The sequence below is a fragment of the Lepus europaeus genome, chromosome 2 (genome assembly GCF_033115175.1).
Source record: "Lepus europaeus isolate LE1 chromosome 2, mLepTim1.pri, whole genome shotgun sequence".
NCBI classification, from domain to species: Eukaryota; Metazoa; Chordata; class Mammalia; order Lagomorpha; family Leporidae; genus Lepus; species Lepus europaeus.
The window spans coordinates 8,325,686-8,344,526 of NC_084828.1; the positions used below are offsets into that span (position 1 = coordinate 8,325,686).

At 54.4% G+C, this 18,841-nt stretch overlaps 1 protein-coding gene across 2 annotated transcripts in view; it reads left to right on the forward strand.

Annotated features, from left to right (window-relative positions):
- The window catches only part of HLCS (holocarboxylase synthetase), a 208,805-nt gene extending 190,507 nt beyond the window's left edge, over positions 1–18,298 (forward strand). For both annotated transcript variants that reach the window (XM_062205215.1, XM_062205205.1), the window contains exons 7-11: positions 5,963–6,030; positions 7,587–7,747; positions 12,208–12,322; positions 15,703–15,916; positions 17,489–18,298. In XM_062205215.1, the coding sequence (XP_062061199.1) occupies positions 5,963–6,030; positions 7,587–7,747; positions 12,208–12,322; positions 15,703–15,916; positions 17,489–17,660 (730 nt within the window). In that variant the 3' untranslated portion in view covers positions 17,661–18,298. The remainder of the gene's footprint in view (positions 1–5,962; positions 6,031–7,586; positions 7,748–12,207; positions 12,323–15,702; positions 15,917–17,488) is intronic.
- The last annotated feature ends 543 nt before the right edge of the window (positions 18,299–18,841 follow it).

The following is an 18,841-nucleotide window of genomic DNA, read 5'->3' on the forward strand; positions in this document are numbered from 1 at the left end:
CAGACGTCCAGTGCAGGTGGTGAAGTGTCGTCTTGGTGGAATGATACAGGCACCCATCAAGAAATGTTTAATTTACCAGAAAGCGCCTCATTCTGAAAGCTGGATCCGGGAGGCTCCTTCCTGTGAGCAGTGGGATGATTGGGCCGTCATGTGGATGTGATTATGATGGGGAGGTGGGGAGACAGCGGAAAACCTGGAGTGGTTGGTGTGCGAGGAGACAGGGCTGTCAAACAGGCGGCTCCAGTAGGGGGCCTGACCTGCACGCATCTTTGAGCGGATGGCAGGGGCCTCTGAGAACACGGAGCCCCAAAGGAAAACGTGGTGATGACTCTTGGACAGGCCACATTCCTGTTTTGCCAAAAACCTTGCCCTGCTAAACACCAAGAGAGGAAAATGGGGTGTGACCTGGTGCAGGCCAGAAGGGCGGGTTTTGATAGGCCGGTATGCCTTCTCGTGTCAAATCCATAATACAGTGGACGAATCTGTTAACAAAGCTGTTGAATTGTTTGCCTGTTGTGCGTGGTGGGCCACTATCAACCAAAGGGTTAATTCAACCAGCTGCTCACGCCGTTGGTAAGTGGGCTTGGAGACCCTAGAATTAGAAGATTGTGTGTCCTCAACTGATAGTGTTCAGGGTTATTTTTTGTTTTGTTTTTGTTTTTGTTTTTAACTCTCTGACCTACTGTGTGTAGGCAGCAGAGGTTAGGAAGTGGTTAGAGAGGAGAGGTATTGTCTGGAATTTCTGGACAGTCCTGTAACACACCGTTCCTCACTGTTCTTCCCACTCCCCGACACTCTCTTTATCCCCAAGAGCAGGAAATGGAGGCCCTTCGGGTCTGCAGGCAGTGGGAGATTTTAAGGGCCACGTGACAAAGGCTGCTGTGTGCATCCTTTGTATTTCATGTCTACCCGAACAGTGTTCCATTTTACAGAGGGCTGAAGAGACTGGGAGCGATGGAGCCCCTTGCTCCGTGCTGGTTCCCATCAGCCCTAGGTTCCTTGTCTGTCTGGGTCTCCACTCGGCCATGCTATTTCTAAGCTTCCTTGGGAACCTTACCCTGGCTGCCCGGAATCCTAGCCCCAGGGAGCTGCCTCGGGACCACGGTTCTCCTGGCCACCAGGTCAGAGTCGCTGGCCAGAGGCCAGCCCTGACCTGCCCCAGACCACACCCCGATGCGGTGTCCAGCCCCCCAACACATGGTGGTGTTGAGCAGAAAATACTGTCCATCTTCCTTCCAAGCTCCTGCCATGAGGGTCACTCACAAAGCCGTCAGCTGGGCTGTTACTGTGAGGCACTCGTGAAAGAACGGAGGATCTTGATAGTTTAGCTTAAAAAAAAAAAAGCGCTACCCATGGACGATGGCTTGTTTTTATAATGGAATACATTTTAAAAAATAGTTTTGAAGTGAAGTTCGGTACTCTTGCATTTGAACTGCATGGCAGTGTATTAAGGCCATAAACGCTGACAGTTCATCTGTGTGTGTGTGTGTGTGTGTTTAAGCCAGAAGCAAGCAGCGAGGCTTCCCTGTGCCTCCGCCCACATCCCCCTTCTCCCTCGTCCTCCAACCCTTGGATTTGGTTTCCTCTGCGCATATGGAAAACCTGGGGAAGGCCTGAGAATGTGTGTCTTCTCTGAGAGCCGAGAGAGGGGATCAGACCTGGGCAGGGAAAGTGGGGGTCAGCCCCAGGCCGCACTCCTGAGCTGGGAAGAAGCCACAGCCGGATGAAGCCCCCAGCGCCCCGGGCTGGGGACATCAAGGCCGCCGAGCCCAGCCTGGCGCCTGACTCCGGTTCTGCCTGGTACCTGACTCTGGTTCTGGCAACCCTTGGAACCCGATGCCCAATGAGGACAGGGGGTCAGAGGGCACAGTTGTGGGGTGGGGAGTCCTTCCAGTGAAAGGCTTCATGTCTCTTTGGGAGAGGGAGGCCTGGTTAAAGATACACCTAGGTTTCCAGAGGTGGTGTGTGGCCATAGTGTGTCCTGTGGGAGATCAGGGTGGGCTGGGCAGGAGTGTGCCTGGGACACCCTCACACAGGTGGCCGCCCCCCATGTGATGTCGCTGGGAAGGAAGGGGTCGCTGCCCCGGCAGGTGAGTGGGCAGATGCCGGCTGAAGCTGCTTACAAGAGCGGTTTGCATCTCCTGTCTCCTGACTGTAGTGAGTGAATGCCTCCAACTGTAGAAATACTGGCGATCACAGACGCACGTAGAAAGGCAAATGAGAATCTCGAAATCTTCCTGCCCAGAGATCGCATAGAACGACTTCAAGAAGAAATTAAAATGAACACATATCTCCCTCCTCCTTCTGCTGTAAAACACATTTTACCTAAAGGGTACACTGGTTTTAAGCCTTCCTCTTTTTTCTTTTTTGGGGCTTATCCATATATGAGGCTACTTCAGAACATTCTTAGAAAATGGAATTAACCGATTACTATATCTTAGTGCAAAAGTGTTTTGAAATCCATGCAGTCTTTGTCATAAGACACATTTCCATGAATTTGTAGACGCTCCCTCATAGTAAGACTGTCCCTAACTATACATGTGTAACATTCATTTTAATAGCTCCAAGGATAAAAATTTTCTAATCACTAGAAAACATAATTGTGTACTTTTTAAAAGGAGAAAAATTCTAGGAGGATGTCTGCTTTTAATGAAAAGTAAGTCTTACTTGATGACTTATTTTCTACTTTGCATTTTTCTGTTTCTCAAAAATACTTGCACTCAGACATATGCCAATACTTTGGCATGTTCCCTAACAGCCGCTAGAAGTCGATTCGTCGATTTGGAAGCACCGCCAGAATCCGGCTGGATGTAGGGTTTTACATCCCGATTAAACCGCCTGGTAGTTGCCGACGGGCGCTGGCCCCCGTGGCGGGTGGCGGGGTGACTCTGTTCCACGTGAAGAGCCTGTGATTTTTTTCCCCTCCTCTTTCGTGGGCAATAATAGTTCGATTATTTCTGGTTTTCCACAATGTATCAGTAACGCTGTAGCAAATGGCTGTGCGCCAGAAGAATTTTATTTCCCTGTCTGCATATTCCTGAGGATTCAAGTCTAGAAGTACAGGCACTGGGTCAGAAAGTGCAGAGTCTCTAAGTCTCTCATTGCACGAACAGAATGGTTTAAAGCATTTCTGCGCGTTAATTACTGTCCATTAGGCTCTTGCTCATCAGGTATAATGCAGTGGGTGCTGCTGGCCATTGTCTTATTTTTACAACAGAAATATTTATGAATACTACTTCTAAAGGTAAAGCCATGCTTTTAACCCCCCAAAAAGTTTAAAAGTCACTTTTAAATTAAAATTAAAAGGTAATCAATCATATGAAAGAAAAATCATCCTAATGAAGCTACTGTTAACATTTTGTCAAATCGCACTCCCTCCTTTTTCTGTGAGTTTTACAGAGTGGGAATGAAAGTTTCCGTGGAGTTTATATTCTTTTTTATTGAGCATTGTGTGCGAGCATCTTTTTGCGTGTTGCATATCTTCATGACTGTTGTCATGACGACAGATGACTCCACTGACTTCATGTTCCATACCGTGTTTAACCATTGCCCTGTTGAGAGGTGAGGCTGTTTCCAGATTCTCACTTCCACGACACCGTGATGGATGTGGACAGATCGGGTCAGACTTTACATTTTCGTTCATGCAAATGTTCCACCCGTTCTTTCTAGCATGTATTCTGGATGAGCCTGAGTTAGGGGAGCTTCCCTCCAGATCTCGAAGAAACCAAGCCCCCTGGGAGGCCAGAGCAGGCAGGAGGCCGTGGCGGCAGCGGCACCGTGACCCTCCCTCGCTCGGACGTTCCAGGGTCACAACGCAGGGGTCCAGCCCGGACCTGGGAGCCTGTGCGTCCTCAGCCTGGGCTAGTGAGGAAAGAAAATGCAGAGGCAGGGAGGTGAACCAGGGATCGTTTTTTGCCCTGTGGCGTGAACAGCCTTGCCGAGCGCCGAGCGCCGGGAGGGCGAGCCTGGTGGTTGCCTCCTGCTAACACAAGCCGCACAGCTTCGCTTGGTACTCAGAAACGCGAAATTCACAGAGTTCCTGAATGCGTCTTTGTGGTCGGGCTGAGCCCCCAGAGTTATCTCAGATGGCGCGAATAAATCTGGCGGCCTCCAGTTGTCTCAAACTGAGCCGAGCCCCTTCCTCGCCCGGGCAGCTCCCTCTGTGCAGAAATCCCCTCTCGGCCTTGGGCAGCGCAGACCCGCTCTGCTGATTAATATGCCCTGGGAGCTGCTGCCGGAGCCGCCAGCAGTTTAGCGCACGTGTTCCGTTAATCATTTCTCTTTGTTCTCAGAGTCTGTGTTTGGTTTCTGAACCCACGCTTTTCCTGCGTCCCCCACCCCTCCCGCCATCACCATCTCCATCCCGGCTCCAGCCTTTGACTGTCTACTGCCTCCATGTTTATTTAAAGAACATCCTAGCTGGCCTGCCGTCTGCTCCCAGCGTGCGCCCCTTACAGCCCCCGGCCCCTGGCCTCTGGAGAGCAAGCACTCCTGGAAGACAATGTTAGCTCCCAGCGTGGACAACGAATCCTTCTCAGGCCTTGCTGCTGGGCCGGCACAAGAAAGGGACGCTTTATTCTCGGGGCCCAGCAAAGCATGGGCACACCCCATCTCAATGAGTCATTCACAGTGTCCAAGAGAAATACGTCCTGGGCTGTATTTCATGTGCGATGGAAGAGGGACTGGCACACGGACGGCTCGCCCAGAGTGCCCCATGCCTGCCGCAGCAGCCGGGGCTGGGGAGTGGGGAGACGGCCGTCCCACCAGCCCAGCCCTGCCCGACCTTCTTCACGCGTCAGGGATCCTCGGGGCTGCTGCTTTCCTAACTGTGCCCCTCATACAGGGGCAGACAGAGCTCCATGAGTCTGCGCTGTGCAGGGGGCACTGCGTAGCTTGTCTCTGCTCTTTCTTCTGTTGCTGGGAGCTCCAACTATTTATAAAGGTCCACCCGCTTCCTTGAGCGTGGAAGAGAGCCCGGGTTGCTCCTTGAATGTCCCCCATGCTTTGGAACACTTCAAACCCTGTAGTGGAAGCTCGGTGTTAATGCAAAATTCCAGGCCGTCCTCACTGCCCCCTCCCGCCCCGGCCCCTGCCACGCCCCTTCCAAAGGGGCCCTTCCAGCTGCACCGACAAGTGAGCGAACCTGACTCGGCCTGTGTTTAATCAGTGCTACCAGGCACTGCGTGTGCTCTGTCCCGATCAGGAACTGCCGGGACCCCGGAGGAAGCTGTCCCCGCCCCGAGTTAAAATAGGTGCGGTGGAACTTGGAGGCAGTTCCCAGTGAGGGTTTGGGGTGTTTTTCCCCTGTATGGAAAAGAAGTTTGTGGAGATGCAGCCCATCCGCACCTCTCCCCCGCAGGGAACTTTGTGTTCTTTTAAATGAAACCGTTTTAAAAGCCGACCCGCAGCCTCCAGTGATGCAGTCCGTAGTTCTCAGAAGGTGTGGATTTATTTACGAGAGTTAAGGCATAATTAGTTCTCAGGGGATAGTGTGTCTTTTAAACGGCTTTATTGCCACCATATTGGCTTTCGGAGTAATCAGAAACTTCTGCGGCGATTGGATTTCGGCCGTTTGAACAGAAACGCACCGTAAGTAGGAACAAATGTTGGCGATTGCTAGGTTGTCACTCGAAGAAGGGGGACCTTGATAAGACGTTCTGGGGAAATGCCAACGAACCCAGCCTTAGGTAAACGGGATAACAGCTCAGGCAGGTACACCTGCCGCGCTCTCCTCCCCCGCCTTTTTGGTTCACCCTTTTGCAAGGATTCTCGCCACAGGGGCGTCCCCCGGGAGAGGGACCGTCCCTCCTGGCCTTGCTTTTCTGCCCAGGGTTGGAGCGGGAAGCGGGCTCTTCCCCGGCCACAGCCCCGCAGGTGAACGCAGATGCTGGCCCCCTCCTGTCTGAGCACCTGTGTCCTGTTCTGGCGGTTCTGGCTGACCGGTCTTTCCCCTCGTTTGCAGGTTGATGTTTGAGATGCCACCGGAAATGGGTTTAATAGCCATCGCAGTCCGGCAAACCCAGGGCAAAGGTCAGTCATCGTTCGTGACGTTGCCGTTAACTCTTCTTTCCTGGAGTCTGTGACGCTCGGGCGCAGCAGCTGGGGCTTGGACTCTGTTTCCATAACTTCCTGGGACGCAGGGAGAGGGAGGGAAACGGCGACTGGGCAGGTGCAGCCTGGGCACAGTGAAGGCTTTCTCTTAGAGGACGGTGCCTGTCAGTCACTTGACATACGCCTGTGGTGGCTGGCACGCCCGCTTCCCTACGGCTTGGACATTCTCCTCTCTCGCACACTGGCTCATGGCTGTGTTCTCAGGGCATTTGCTTTCTGGAGGTTTCCCAGGAGGTGCCTCCCGGGCCTGTGCTGGCTGTCACAGGAGGAGCCCGTGGCTTGCCAGGCCCCACCCCCGCTGCACGTGCAGTGCCCATCCACAGACCGACCCGGAAGGAAAGCAGGGCATACACACCTGCAGGCGCTGGAGCTGAGAGCCCAGGTCCTCCCAGCACCCACCTAGGACCTGGCCTGGAGCAGTTCCTGCCCCGGTGTCTTGCAGGGGCACCTGGTGGGACCCGGCGGATGGCTGGCCCCTGCCCCCAGCCGGCAGCGCCAGGCTGACCCATGTGTACTTTTTAGCTCTTGGAGGCTCCTGTGGTTTTTCTCAAAGGAAGCAAAGAAATAAGGAATCTACTGTTTCCCAATTCTTTCCCTTGGATCTGTCTTTGGAACATAAGTCAAAGAGAAAAAAGAAATTCATTTTATCAAAAGCTATGGGACTCAGTACGGACTTCAATTAAGTGTACCTCTCATTTTGATTGTTTTATTTTCCCGAATTCTGCTTCAAGAAAAGGAACAACTTACCGAGTCAATATGAAGGATCTTTTTGAAAAACTCCTTTTCCATTTATTTATTTTCATTTTTAATTTGAAAGGCAGAGAAACAGAAACAAAGAGAAAGAGAGAGACCTTTCATCCACTGGTTTACTTGCCAAATCCCGGCAACAGCTGGGGTTGGGCCAGGCCAAAGCCTGGAGCCAGGAGCTCCATCCGGGTCTCCAATGTGGGTGGCAAGGGCCCAGGTACTTAGGCCATCCCCTGCTGCTTCCCAGGGTGCAGGAAGCCGGGATCTTTTTTTTTTCCCTTTAAACAGTTTTACTGAAACGTAATCCATGTGCCAGACAATTTCTCCATTTAGGGTGTGCAGCCATGGTTTCTAGTATATTTACCAGGCTGTGCCAGAGGGGGCACCTCTAAAATACAGTTCCTAGAACTTGGTGTGGGCTGGTGTAGGTTCACTGTGGTCTCCCAGTCCCTCTGTTGTTGCCTGCACGGCCCCGTGGCGAGCTTGAAGCCACGAATCCTCCCAGCATGAACGGTAGGCCAGAGAGCAGACGTGGTGCTAATTGTTGGAAACCTCCTTGGCCACAGACCCTCCAGTTTTGAGTTGCTTTTCTCCTCCGGAGTCAAGCCCGGAAGCCCCACAGGAACTGTAAGAAGTGCAGGCGGATTCCGGTGGGAGGGCTGTCCCGTGCGTGCGGCCGAGGCCGTCCCTGGGACGCGGCGAGTTTCCCAGCAGGGCCTGTGTTGCAGGGCGAGGACGCAATGCATGGCTGAGCCCCGCGGGATGCGCCCTTTCCACGCTGCTGGTCTCCATCCCGCTGAGGTCCCCGCTGGGACAGAGGATCCCCTTCGTGCAGCATCTGATGTCGCTGGCCGTCGTGGAAGCGGTCAGGGCCATCCCTGAGTATCAGGTGGGTACCGTGGATGGTCACTCCCTCCTGGAAACGTGCAGGATCCGGCTCGTTTTTGTATGGAGCCCATGTCCACTCGGTCGCTCGGTGGGACTGAGCCTCTACCTGCCCTCGCCAGAGCTGGCGGCCAAGTGCTCTTGGAGTTGTGAGAACACCCCCAGGTGCCACTGATGCCTCGGGGTCACCGGATCCCTGGGTCTCCTGATTCTCCAATATCCTGAGAAGGACACACCTTTTACAGTTTTGGATGATTCTCGGTTGTTGGAGTGGATGGGAGCTGTTTGTGTTTTCTGTTGAATGTCTTGTTTTAGAGACCCCCAGATCCTTCCCATTTCTGACCTTATCTAAATCCTGTAGTCCGTGCTCGTCAGACTTTGTCTGTAGTTGACCACGTTCAACATCCTGGTCTGTTTGGGACCCTCGTCCCCAGCTGTCAGGAGAGATGTTCCTGCACCATTACCACTGCCAGATGATTTGATGTCAATCATTTAGAAGAGGGGCTGGCGCTGGTGTGGCTGGTTAAGCTGCCACCTGCAATGCCAGCATCCTCTATGGGTGCTGGTTCATGTCCCAGCTGTGCCACTTTCTAACCAGCTTCCTGCTAATGCACTTGGGAAAGCAGTAGGCCCAAATCCTTGGGCCCTTGCACCCGTGTAGGAGACCTGGAAGGCACTCCTGGCTCCTGGCTTCAGCCTGGCCCAGCCCAAGCTGTTGCAGCCATCTGTGGAATGAACCGGCAGATGGAAGATCTCTCTCTCTCTCTTTCTCTCTCTCTTTCTTTCTGTCCTTCTCTGTAACTCTGCCTTTCAAGTAAATAAATACGTCTTTAAGAAGAGAAAGAAAGGAAAAACAGCGCTTTCAACACAGTGGCTGAAGCCTTTTCTTCCATATTTGAGCTCTGCTCCCCACGCATCCCCACACATACACAAAAGCTCCTGGAAGAATCCATGTGGATATGAAAAAGGGATTCTTCCCCTGCCTCCCACCACCTATAGCTCCCATGTCAGACTTAAAAAAAAAAAAGATTACATTGAATCTTGAAGCAAGATGTTAAGAGCACAGAGCTCAAAGGAGACTCAGGGGTCCGTTCTTGGTGTTCAAATCCTCCCCACATGGCACAGCCTCATGTTCCCTGTGTGTGTGTGTGTGCCTCTCTGTGTTCCACAGACACAGGCAACCCCACAGTCCATGTTCCCGGAAATTCCAGAAGTCACTGTCACGGACACTTACTGCCAGGCACGGCCCTCGTTTGCTGCAGGACGCCCGGTGCTGGTCTGCAGCCCCTGAGCTGGCCACTCCGATTCACAGGAAGCTGTTGACAATGCAAAGTTCTGTCACTGGAGGAGCTATTTTTAACCCTAGCGACAGGAAAATGCAAGCATCCTGTTGGCGGGAAATGGAATTAAAAGATGTTTGTTTTGGTGCAAAGGAATGTTGAGATCCATGCATTCCGAGAGGTCTTCACAAATTTCACGGAAATGCATATTATGAAAAAACTGTGCCTGCATTTCTGGGTTTTTTTTTTGCACCAAAGTAAACCCGCAGACCAGAGGCAGCCTCGTTCCATGGCTCTCCATGGCCTCCACAGCTCACTGGGGGCCACCTGCTCCTATCTGCAAAGTCCCTGCTGGGCTCCTGCACCCTCCCTTCCACCCTGGTCCCTGTGCCTCCCCTCTTCTCTGCATCTTTTTAAGAACAAACCATTTATTTGTTTGTTTGAAAGGCATAATGACAGAGAGAGAGAGAGAGAGAGGAGAGGAGAGGGGAGGGAAGGGAAGGGGAGGGGAGGGGAAGCCCCTGTTTATTAATTTTGTGTGAAAGGCAGAGAAGAAAAGACAGAAGTCTCTGTCCACTAATCTACTCTCCACATGCGTGCAACAGCCAAGGCTGGACCAGGCTGAAGCCAGAAGCCAGGAACTCCTCCTGGATCTCCCATGTGGGTGTCAGGAACCCAAGTGCTTGAACTGTCACCTGCTGCCTCTCAGGTGTGCCCTAGCAGGAAGCTGGAATCAGAAGTGGAGCTGGGACTCAAACCCAGGCCCTGTGCTATGGGAAGTGGGCATCCCCAGGGGCATCGTAGCCTCTAGGCCAAACACCTGTCCCTTCCACTAACTTCTAACAGCAGCTGCATACGTGGAAGGATTGCTGTGACTACTTGGATCCACGTTTGAGAAGATGAAAGATAAACACGGTGCCTTTCTCTTCTGTGTGTGAGGCCCCCGTGTGTCATGAGCTGCTTCCTTCGCTAGTTAGGCCTACACCGAGGAGGCCAGCACACAGGCCGGCACACAGGGTGGAGGGATTGTGTCTGAGCTTTGGGTACCCTGCCAGTGTGGTGGGCACAGCTGGGAGCAGGGGAGCAAAGAGGAGAAAGAAAGGAAACTTGGGAGAGCGGCAAAGACCCAGGTCTCCAGGCTGCAGATCTCTGCTCCTGAGCTTCTCTCCCTTGACGCTGTAAATACCGTGGAGGCCGTCCTATGCATTATAGGTGTAGCAGCACCCCTGGGTGCCAGCAGAACTCCCCCCAAGTTTGGGACGACCAGAACTGCCTCTCAGTATTGCCCAGCATCCCTGCCCCTTGCTGAGAACCCCTCGTCCCTGCGGGGTCACTGTGAACACCCCGCATTCTGTATGTATCTGCGCTCCTCCTCTCAGACTGCTGTACAGGGTAGGGCAGCTGCAGAGGGCAGATCTGGATTCTCCCTGGTCCAGGTGAAAGGGAGCCCTGTTGGGAGGAGGGAAGGGGGGCTCCGGGAAGCTGCGGGCTCCAGAGCAGTGTTAAGCACCAGGTGTGGCCGCAGAGAGCCTCTTCCCCCTCTCCCACCAAAAAATGTTTGCATTTGAGAGACAGAGTAAGCCCCCATCTGCTGGGTCACTCCCCAAATGCCTGCAATGGTGGGGGCTGAAACTGGGAGCCGGGAACTCCGTCCGGATCTCCCCCATGAGTGCCAGGGACCAGTACTTGAGCCGTCACGGCCTCTGCACCTGGTAGGAAGCTGGAGTCAAGAGCAAAGCTGGGGCATGGACCCGGGCACCCGGAGGTGGGGTGCTGCCATCCCAGCGGGGGCCAGACTCCTGTCCCAGAAAGCCCAGCTTTGGATCCCAGCCCTGCCACGTCCTGCAGGCCGCGTGATCTCTTCAGACTACAGTTTCTTCCTCTGTTCAGTAGGGATGTACCGGAGGCAGCACTGGGTTCAGTGTCAGTGGCATGGAGACTAGTGCTGGGACGTGGTGCAGTGCTGGGCATGGCCTGCAGCACTGGGAGGCCACCAGCCCTTCTCCGGCCTCTGGGCTTGATTTTGCTGAGTGTCTCTTCTAGCTTCCTTTACGCACATATGGCTCAATGTGCCTCCAGCCCCCGGCCTCAGAGGCTGGAGAGTTCTGGCATTCCCACAGTCTGACCCAATTTGCATATCCCAACTTCAGAGTCACGGGTAGGTGGAGGTCCTGGTGGGCAAGGCAGTGTCCACTCTGACTCCATTTCTACTTTGGAATCCAGGCAGCCCCCTAGCCCCATTCTTCAGGATGGAGAGGCAGCGGGTCACGTGACAAGTCCATGTCCATCACCCAGGTTGACGGATGGCAGTTCTGAGGCTTTCTCTAACTGCTCAGTAAAACAAGGTCCTCCTCTGTGTCTCCATAGCCTTCTACTCTAGACACATCTACCTGCCGTCTATGATGGTGATTTGTTTGAGGGCAATTTCAAAAGAACCCTGAGAGTATTATACCTTCCCTGCCCCTGTCACTACACACATGATGGATGATCCATAGCACATGGCAGATAATCTGTGGTGGCTGTTGTTGACCTTGAGAGAATGAATGAATTGGACAGAAGATGCTTTTCATGATGAGAGACAGAGGCGGGGGGGGGGGGGGTGGTGCAAGGATGTCGAATATGTTGAAGTCTTCCTTTCCTGGCCTCAGGAAGTACTTTTTTTTTTTTTTTTTTTTTGGACAGGCAGAGTGGACAGTGAGAGAGAGAGACAGAGAGAAAGGTCTTCCTTTGCCGTTGGTTCACCCTCCAATGGCCGCCACAGCAAGCGCGCTGCGGCCGGCACACCGCGCTAATCCGATGGCAGGAGCCAGGTGCTTCTCCTGGTCTCCCATGGGGTGCAGGACCCAAGGACTTGGGCCATCCTCCACTGCACTCCCGGGCCACAGCAGAGAGCTGGCCTGGAAGAGGGGCAACCGGGACAGGATCGGTGCCCCAACCGGGACTAGAACCCGGTGTGCCGGCGCCACAAGGCGGAGGATTAGCCTAGTGAGCCGCGGCGCCTGCAGGAAGTACTTTAATACTGGATTGTCCCAAAGAAGTGATTCAGTGTCTGGAAAAGGAGGGAGGACAAGGCCCACCCTGCATCAGTTTCGGGAGCGTCCTGCTCCTCTTCCTCAGCTGATGCCTTTGCCTGCTCTCGTTGTGTCCCGTGATGGCTCAAGTAACACGCAGACTTTGCCTTTAGGATATCAACTTGCGAGTGAAGTGGCCCAATGATATTTATTACAGCGACCTCATGAAGATCGGCGGAGTTCTGGTTAATTCCACACTTATGGGAGAAACGTTTTATATACTTATTGGTAAGTTTTAAAGCCTTTCCCGCGGCAGTGTTAGATTTTCAAAACCAGGATAAAAGGGATTTACGCACGCCTGCGTCCGGATCACCATTTCTGCCGGTCTTGTTTGTAGTTCACAGAGTATGACCTGTATTCACGGAGGCCCAGAATGGTTGAAATCTCTTCAAAGGGCTTAGCATCTCCTATCTGCGGTCATGGAAACCACCAAGCTGGTGTCCCAGTCCCTTTCATAATCTGCTTCTCATTCAGTTTGCAATGGTGAAGTGCACATTTAATACACCACTTTGTGATAAGAAAATACAGTTTGCTAAGACAGTCCTCCTCGTGGTCTCACCTTGTTCTTTGACCCTCCTGGGCCGTGAAAACATTGTCTTCTTGTTTAACCTACAGAAGGAACTCCAGGCGAGTCAGGTGGGGCACAGAACCCCTGTTTCCGCACAGTTCATCCAGACCAGGCAGGAGAGGGACTCAGAGGCCATCCCAGAGGCTGCTGGCCCTGGTCATCGCAGCGGCCAGCACCTCCCTAATGCCCACTGGGTCTGCGTTGGCGCTCCGAAGTCAGTAATGGATGGTAACGGACAGTACTGTGTTGGAAGTGGCAGCCGGAGAATACAAGGCTTCTATATGCAACGCTGCTGCCAATGTCAGTGTTATCTGGGCAAGCTGCTCAGACCCTTGCGGCCTGCTTCCTGTCCTCAGAGGAGTGCCGGGGCTGGATGCAGACTCCGAGTGAGGTCCACAGGGGTGGCTCCAGGGAGCCAGGAATTTCATCAGCATCGGGAAAATGAAGCGTTGTCCTGTTGGGGGAGAACCCAGAGCTTTGGTTCAATTCTTAAGGCTGCGGGAGCATGGGGCTGCTTTGAGTCAGAGTGGCCAGCAGGGGGTGCTCTCTGGAGCTGGGAAGGAAACGGTCTGTGCTGACGGAGGTCAAGGTCGCCATTCTCCCTAGGACTTTCCGTTTTCTTTTGGCTTGTTTATTTATTTGCAAGGCAGAAAAGTGTGTGCACACACATAGATGGAATGACAGAGATACACCTTCCATCCCCAAATGCCCACAACAGCCAGGACTAGGCCAGGCCAAAGCCAGGAGCCCAGAACTCAATCTGGGTCTCCCACATAGGTGGAGGGGCCCAAGTTCTTGAGCCGACACCTGCTGCTTCCCAGGGTGCGCGTGAAAAGGAAGCTGGACCAGAGGCAAAGCCGAGACTTGAACTCTGACCCGAGGCCCTCTCAGATGGGAGCCGGGCATCTTAAGCACTGTGCCAAATGCCCACCCCAGGACTTCTTTTTTTCATTTCTTAAAGATTTATTTTATTTATTTGAAAGGCAGAGTTAGAGAGAGGAGAGAGAGAGAGAGAGAGATACAGAGAGGTCTTGCTGGTTCACTCCCCAAATGGCCACAACAGCCAGGGCTGGGCCAGGATGCAGCCAGGAACCAGGAGCTTCTTCCAGGTCTCCCACGTGGGTGCAGGGGTCCAAGGACCTGGGCCACCTCCACTGCCCTCCCAGGTGCTTTAGCAGAGAGCTGGATTGGAAGTGGAGCAGCCGGGACTTGAACCAGTGCCCATATGAGATACCAGGGCTACAGGCAGCAGCTTAACCCATTATACCACAATGCTGGCCCCAGGATGAATGGGCCAAATGCATGGGCAAACAACTGCAAATTCTGCCCCGTGGATGCAATTACTCAGGTTTTCCAGAGGTCATTTACATTGCTTAGTATTTTAGCAACTAGTTTACCTAAAAAAAACAATAAATAAAACCCGAGGCTGAGCCATCATCCCCTTCACACTGAGAACAGAACACCGAGGGAAGAAGGCTGCGCCTGCACGCGGCACTGTTGCACGGAGACGTTGTGGGCACGTTGGCCTTAGGCCCTGCGAACGCAGCCATCTCACGGCCTGCTGCCTCCAGCCGCTCATTTCTTACTGAAGCCTCTTTGAGGCCGGGCCGGGGCCCTTCTGCAAGCTGAGGTTTGGCTCTCCTGACGACGCTAAGCTCTCCCTGCGAGCGTGGAGGGGTTAGGGGCCCGCACACAGCAGCCGATTCAGCCCCTGGCCCTGGGAACTCACTCTCCTGACGCCTGCCTGGGTGGAGGAGCCCGGAAAGGAGCCCCTGAACACGGGCTGGCCCCCAGCCAGCGGCGTAACCCTAGCCCCAGAGACTTCCAAGGGGAAGGGATTAAGGGATGTGTCTGGGGTTGTGCCGTGACCAGGGGTTGAAATCTCTGGATCTAGAGTTCTCTCCTCAAGACCGGAATGAAATGCTCCCTTTTCAAGCATGCGTTCCGTTGTTCAAGTAAGAAAGAACAAGAGATTTCATTTTACCAGCCCGGGGCAGATCTGCAACCCTGGGCTTGGCGGTACCATTGTCGTCAGAGGCTCGTCCCGTGGATGGCTTCTGTGTGATTAAGTTGAAGCGTGGCTTGGTTTTCTGTCAGCTACTTGGCAGTGAGGTTCAGATGCTCCTCACTTGGACGAGATAATAAAGGAGGGTGGCACCCAAAGACGTGCCGCTCTCTGTGTGGTGATGATCTTGAAATGAAGGAGGCACGCGTTGTGGCAAAGTGAGTGAATACCACCACCTGCAGCGCCGGCATCCCGTAGCTGAGCGCTGGTTCGAGTCCCAGCTGCTCCAGCAGCTGCTCCAGCTCCCCGCTAACGTGCCTGGGAGAGCAGCGGAAGATGGCCCAAGCTCTTGGGCCTCTGCACCCACTCCCAGATGGAATTCCAGCCTTCTGACTTTGACCTGGCACCAGCCCCGACTGTTGCAGGCATTTGGGGAGTGAACCGACTTACCTGTTTCCCTCTGTCTATGCCTCTCTCTCCCTCTCTCTCTCTCTCTCTTACCCTGCCTTGCAAATAAATAAAGTAGAAAAATCTTTTTAAAAATTGAAATGAAGGTATGGGAGCAGGAAGCTGTCAGTAAAAAAGAAAGTGTCCCTTCTTCCAGGTCGGGGAGAGCAAGGTGGGATGGTACCACTCTCCCTCACTTTTTTTTTTTAAGATTTATTTATTTATTTGAAAGTCAGAGTTACACACACAGAGAGAAGGAGAGGCAGAGAGAAAGAGAGGTCTTCCATCTGCTGGTTCACTCCCCAGTTGTTAGCAACAGCCGGAGCTGCGCCAATCCGAAGCCAGGAGCCAGGAGCTTCCTCTGGGTCCCCCATGTGGGTGCAGGGGCCCAAGGACTTGAGCCATCTTCTGCTGTTTTCCCAGGCCATAGCAGAGAGCTGGAAGGGAAGTGGAGAATCCGGGACTCGAACTGGCGCCCATATGGGATGCAGGCACTGCAGGTGGCAGCTTCACCTGCTACGCCATGGCGCCGGCCCCGGCTCCACTCTCTTGATGTGCTCAGTCTTTCATGGTTTTGTCTGTGCCCAGGCTGTGGCTTTAATGTGACAAACAGCAACCCTACCATATGCATCAACGATCTCGTGGCGGAATACAACCGGCAGCACAAGGCGGACCTGAAGCCCTTAAGAGCTGACTGTCTCATCGCTCGAGCTGCGACGGCGCTGGAGCGGCTGATCGACACGTTTCAGGACGAAGGGCCCAACGGTGTTCTTCCCCTGTATTACAAATACTGGGTGCACAGGTCAGTGCTCCCTCCATGTCGTCTTTTTCAACCCCTTTATTAAACCAGTAGTTCAGTATCCTTCATTTACAAATATTTATTTGAGAGACAGAGAAAGGTAGACAGAGTGTCCATCCACAGAGTCACTCCCCGGTGTCCACAAGGGTCCAGACTGGCCCAGGCCAAACCTGGGAGCTGGGAATTCAATCCAGGCCTCCCACATGGGTGGCAGGGACTCGGGGATTTGAGAAGCCTGGATGGGGAGCAGAGCCGAGACTCAAACCCAGACGTCTTGGCTGCGAGGCCGAATGCCTACCCAGTAACTCCGTATCTGGAGAAGAGGAGCTGTGCGCTGGTCTGAGTCATTAATTTTTACCTTCCCCGTTGGGGAAGCGTGCTGGACACCACCTCGCCCAATCCGCATCGCCTGGCCTGCTGGCCTCTGTGCCCCGTGCTGGGATCAGAGGGAGCTTGAAACCAGTTTAATCGGAGTCCGATTGTGGGCAAACAGTGGGTCACATCTCCTCAGCCGTGGAAGCTTCCAGACCACAGCAGTTCTCAAAGTGAGATCCCAGGTGGCAGCAGCACCCTCACCTGAGGCCTCGTTAGAAAGCCACGTTCTCCAGGCCAGCCCTGGACCCCCTAAATGGGAAGTTCTGGGGCTGGGGCCCAGCACTCTGGGTTCCAACAACGACCTCGGGGGTCTCCGGCAGCTGACCCAGGACCACACGTGAGACACGCCCCTGCCCTTCCAAAGCATCACCGTCCCAGTCCTCAAACAAACAAGCAGATGGAGGAGCACAGACCTGAGGGGCGTTCTAATTAGATCCTGGAGGGGGCGGAGCAGCCCACGGGCTATTAACAGAACCGTGTGGACTGGTGAGCTCCGCCCCCCGCCTCAAGGTTCCGTTTCTGCAGGGTCCCCGTGCTGATGGCTTCCCGGGAGGCCGTCGTGGCTCCTGGGAGACCCATGTTCGAGGACATGTAAGCACAGAAGTTCTCCGTGCCTGCCCCGTGTGTTTAAACGCAGCAGCTGCAGACACGCACGTGTGTGTGTGCAGAGAAAGCAAATGCGGGAAGCGCCCTTGGCGTCCGTAGAAGGGAAGGGGCTGATATGTCCAGCCTTCCTGTGGATGTGAAATTCTTCCAGGCAGACCCCGGGGGAGAAAGTTCTGTCCTTTGAGAGCTGCTGACGAGGCTGTGATGTGACCAGACCCGTGGAAAATGGTCAGGAGGAGGAGGATCCGAACGAGGCGCGCTGCAGTCGGTGCGGCCCAACTTTCTCCCCTAAGAAGGAGCCTTCCTTCCTCCGCGGGGGTCTCCCCCCCAGTCTCCAGGATGCTGTGCGTGGAGTCGCACTGCATTTCCTAACGTAGGGGGTGGGGAGGAGGGGGTGGGAGTGGGCGACACAGGTGACCACAGGATCAGGAGGGGTGACATCACGTGTGCAGAAGAGAGACTCCAGCCCGTGGGGCCTCCTGGGGACCGAGGGTGGAACCAGGTTGACCAGCTGCATGTTAACCGCGGGGCGCACGGGCCCCGTCTTTCCGTGTGGACAGTCCCCAGTGACTGCTGGCTCTTCTGCATTTTCAGCGGTCAGCAGGTGCGCCTGGGAGGTGCCGAGGGGCCGGAGGTGTCCATCGTGGGCCTGGATGACTGTGGCTTCCTGCAGGTGCACCGGGAGGACGGGGACGTGGTGACTGTGCACCCGGACGGCAACTCCTTCGACATGCTGCGCAACCTCATCGTCCCCAAGCACCCGTAGCTGTGGGCCGGAACCTGGGCCTGGGCCTGGCACCGCCACCCCACCCCGCCGGCCTGCCGCTGCCCTGGCTGCCCCCTCCCCTCTTCCCGGGGCTCTGGAGAAGTAACCTAGGCGGATTTTCTCCTACCTTCCTTTTTCCTATCCGTCCGCTCTCTGCGGTTTGTTCTGTTGCCGTTTGGGTGTTTGCGGATGCTTGGGGATGAGGGCCGGCAGCTGGCAGATGCATGTGGGTGGAGCCTTCACCGAGTTGTGTCTCTGCTCACCCCCAGAGAGGGTTGCACGGGGAAGCAGCGGTGGGGTGGGCCAGAGCTTTCTCCGGAGCAGAGACCTTGACCCCTAGGCTGTTGAGAAACAGAAACCACGTGGGGCCCAGGCCGGCGTGGCGTCACTGGGTCTCAGCATCGGGGAGCACACACAGTGGTGCTTAATCGTTGTTCTTGTGAAAGAGGAAAGGGGAAGGCGGTCCCCGGGAGCTCCCTTCTCGGCGGCGACCTGGCAGAGGAAGCCGGCTAATGACTCTGACGTTCTTTTATGAGCTCTCCTTAGCCAAGCCCAGGTTTACTGCGTGCTCTGAAGAGGTGGGATCACATTCGAGACCTCGAGGTGTTGACGAGGCACTGCGTGCAGGTGCGGGGGGGGGGGGGGGGGCGGCGCGGCGTGGCTCTAGCAGGTGAAGGCTCGCTTGTCCGTGGCACCCGGGGGCACAGGGAGCTTGGAAGCCAGGTTCAAGCCCACTTGGAGCATGCCTGCAGACCGGCAAGACCCTGCAGGATGTCGGACGCACGGCATTTTACCTGGAAGTCCGTGTTTGGCCCGCTTTTCCTTGTATTGCCAAGAAAGAAAATACTGATAGTGAACACCCTCGTGTGTGTGTGTGTGTGTGTGTAGCTTTAAATGATGACGTTCAAATTCTGATGGGCTAAAGTCTCCATGGAAGAACAAAAGAAAGCGAGCCTTTGATACACACTGGCTGCCACCAGATGTTCTGCACGCTTTCTCCATGTAGCTCCCATCTCTGCTGAGCTCAGGAGTCAGGCCCACTACTTTTCAGCCTGAAAAGGCCAATGTTTGTCCACTTTTCCGTCTTCCTGCCAGCCCCAACCGAAATGAGTGGAAAGAAAACTCGATGGAGCACTCAGCTTTGAACAAAATCCCCTCATTGTAAACCTGCACCATCTTTA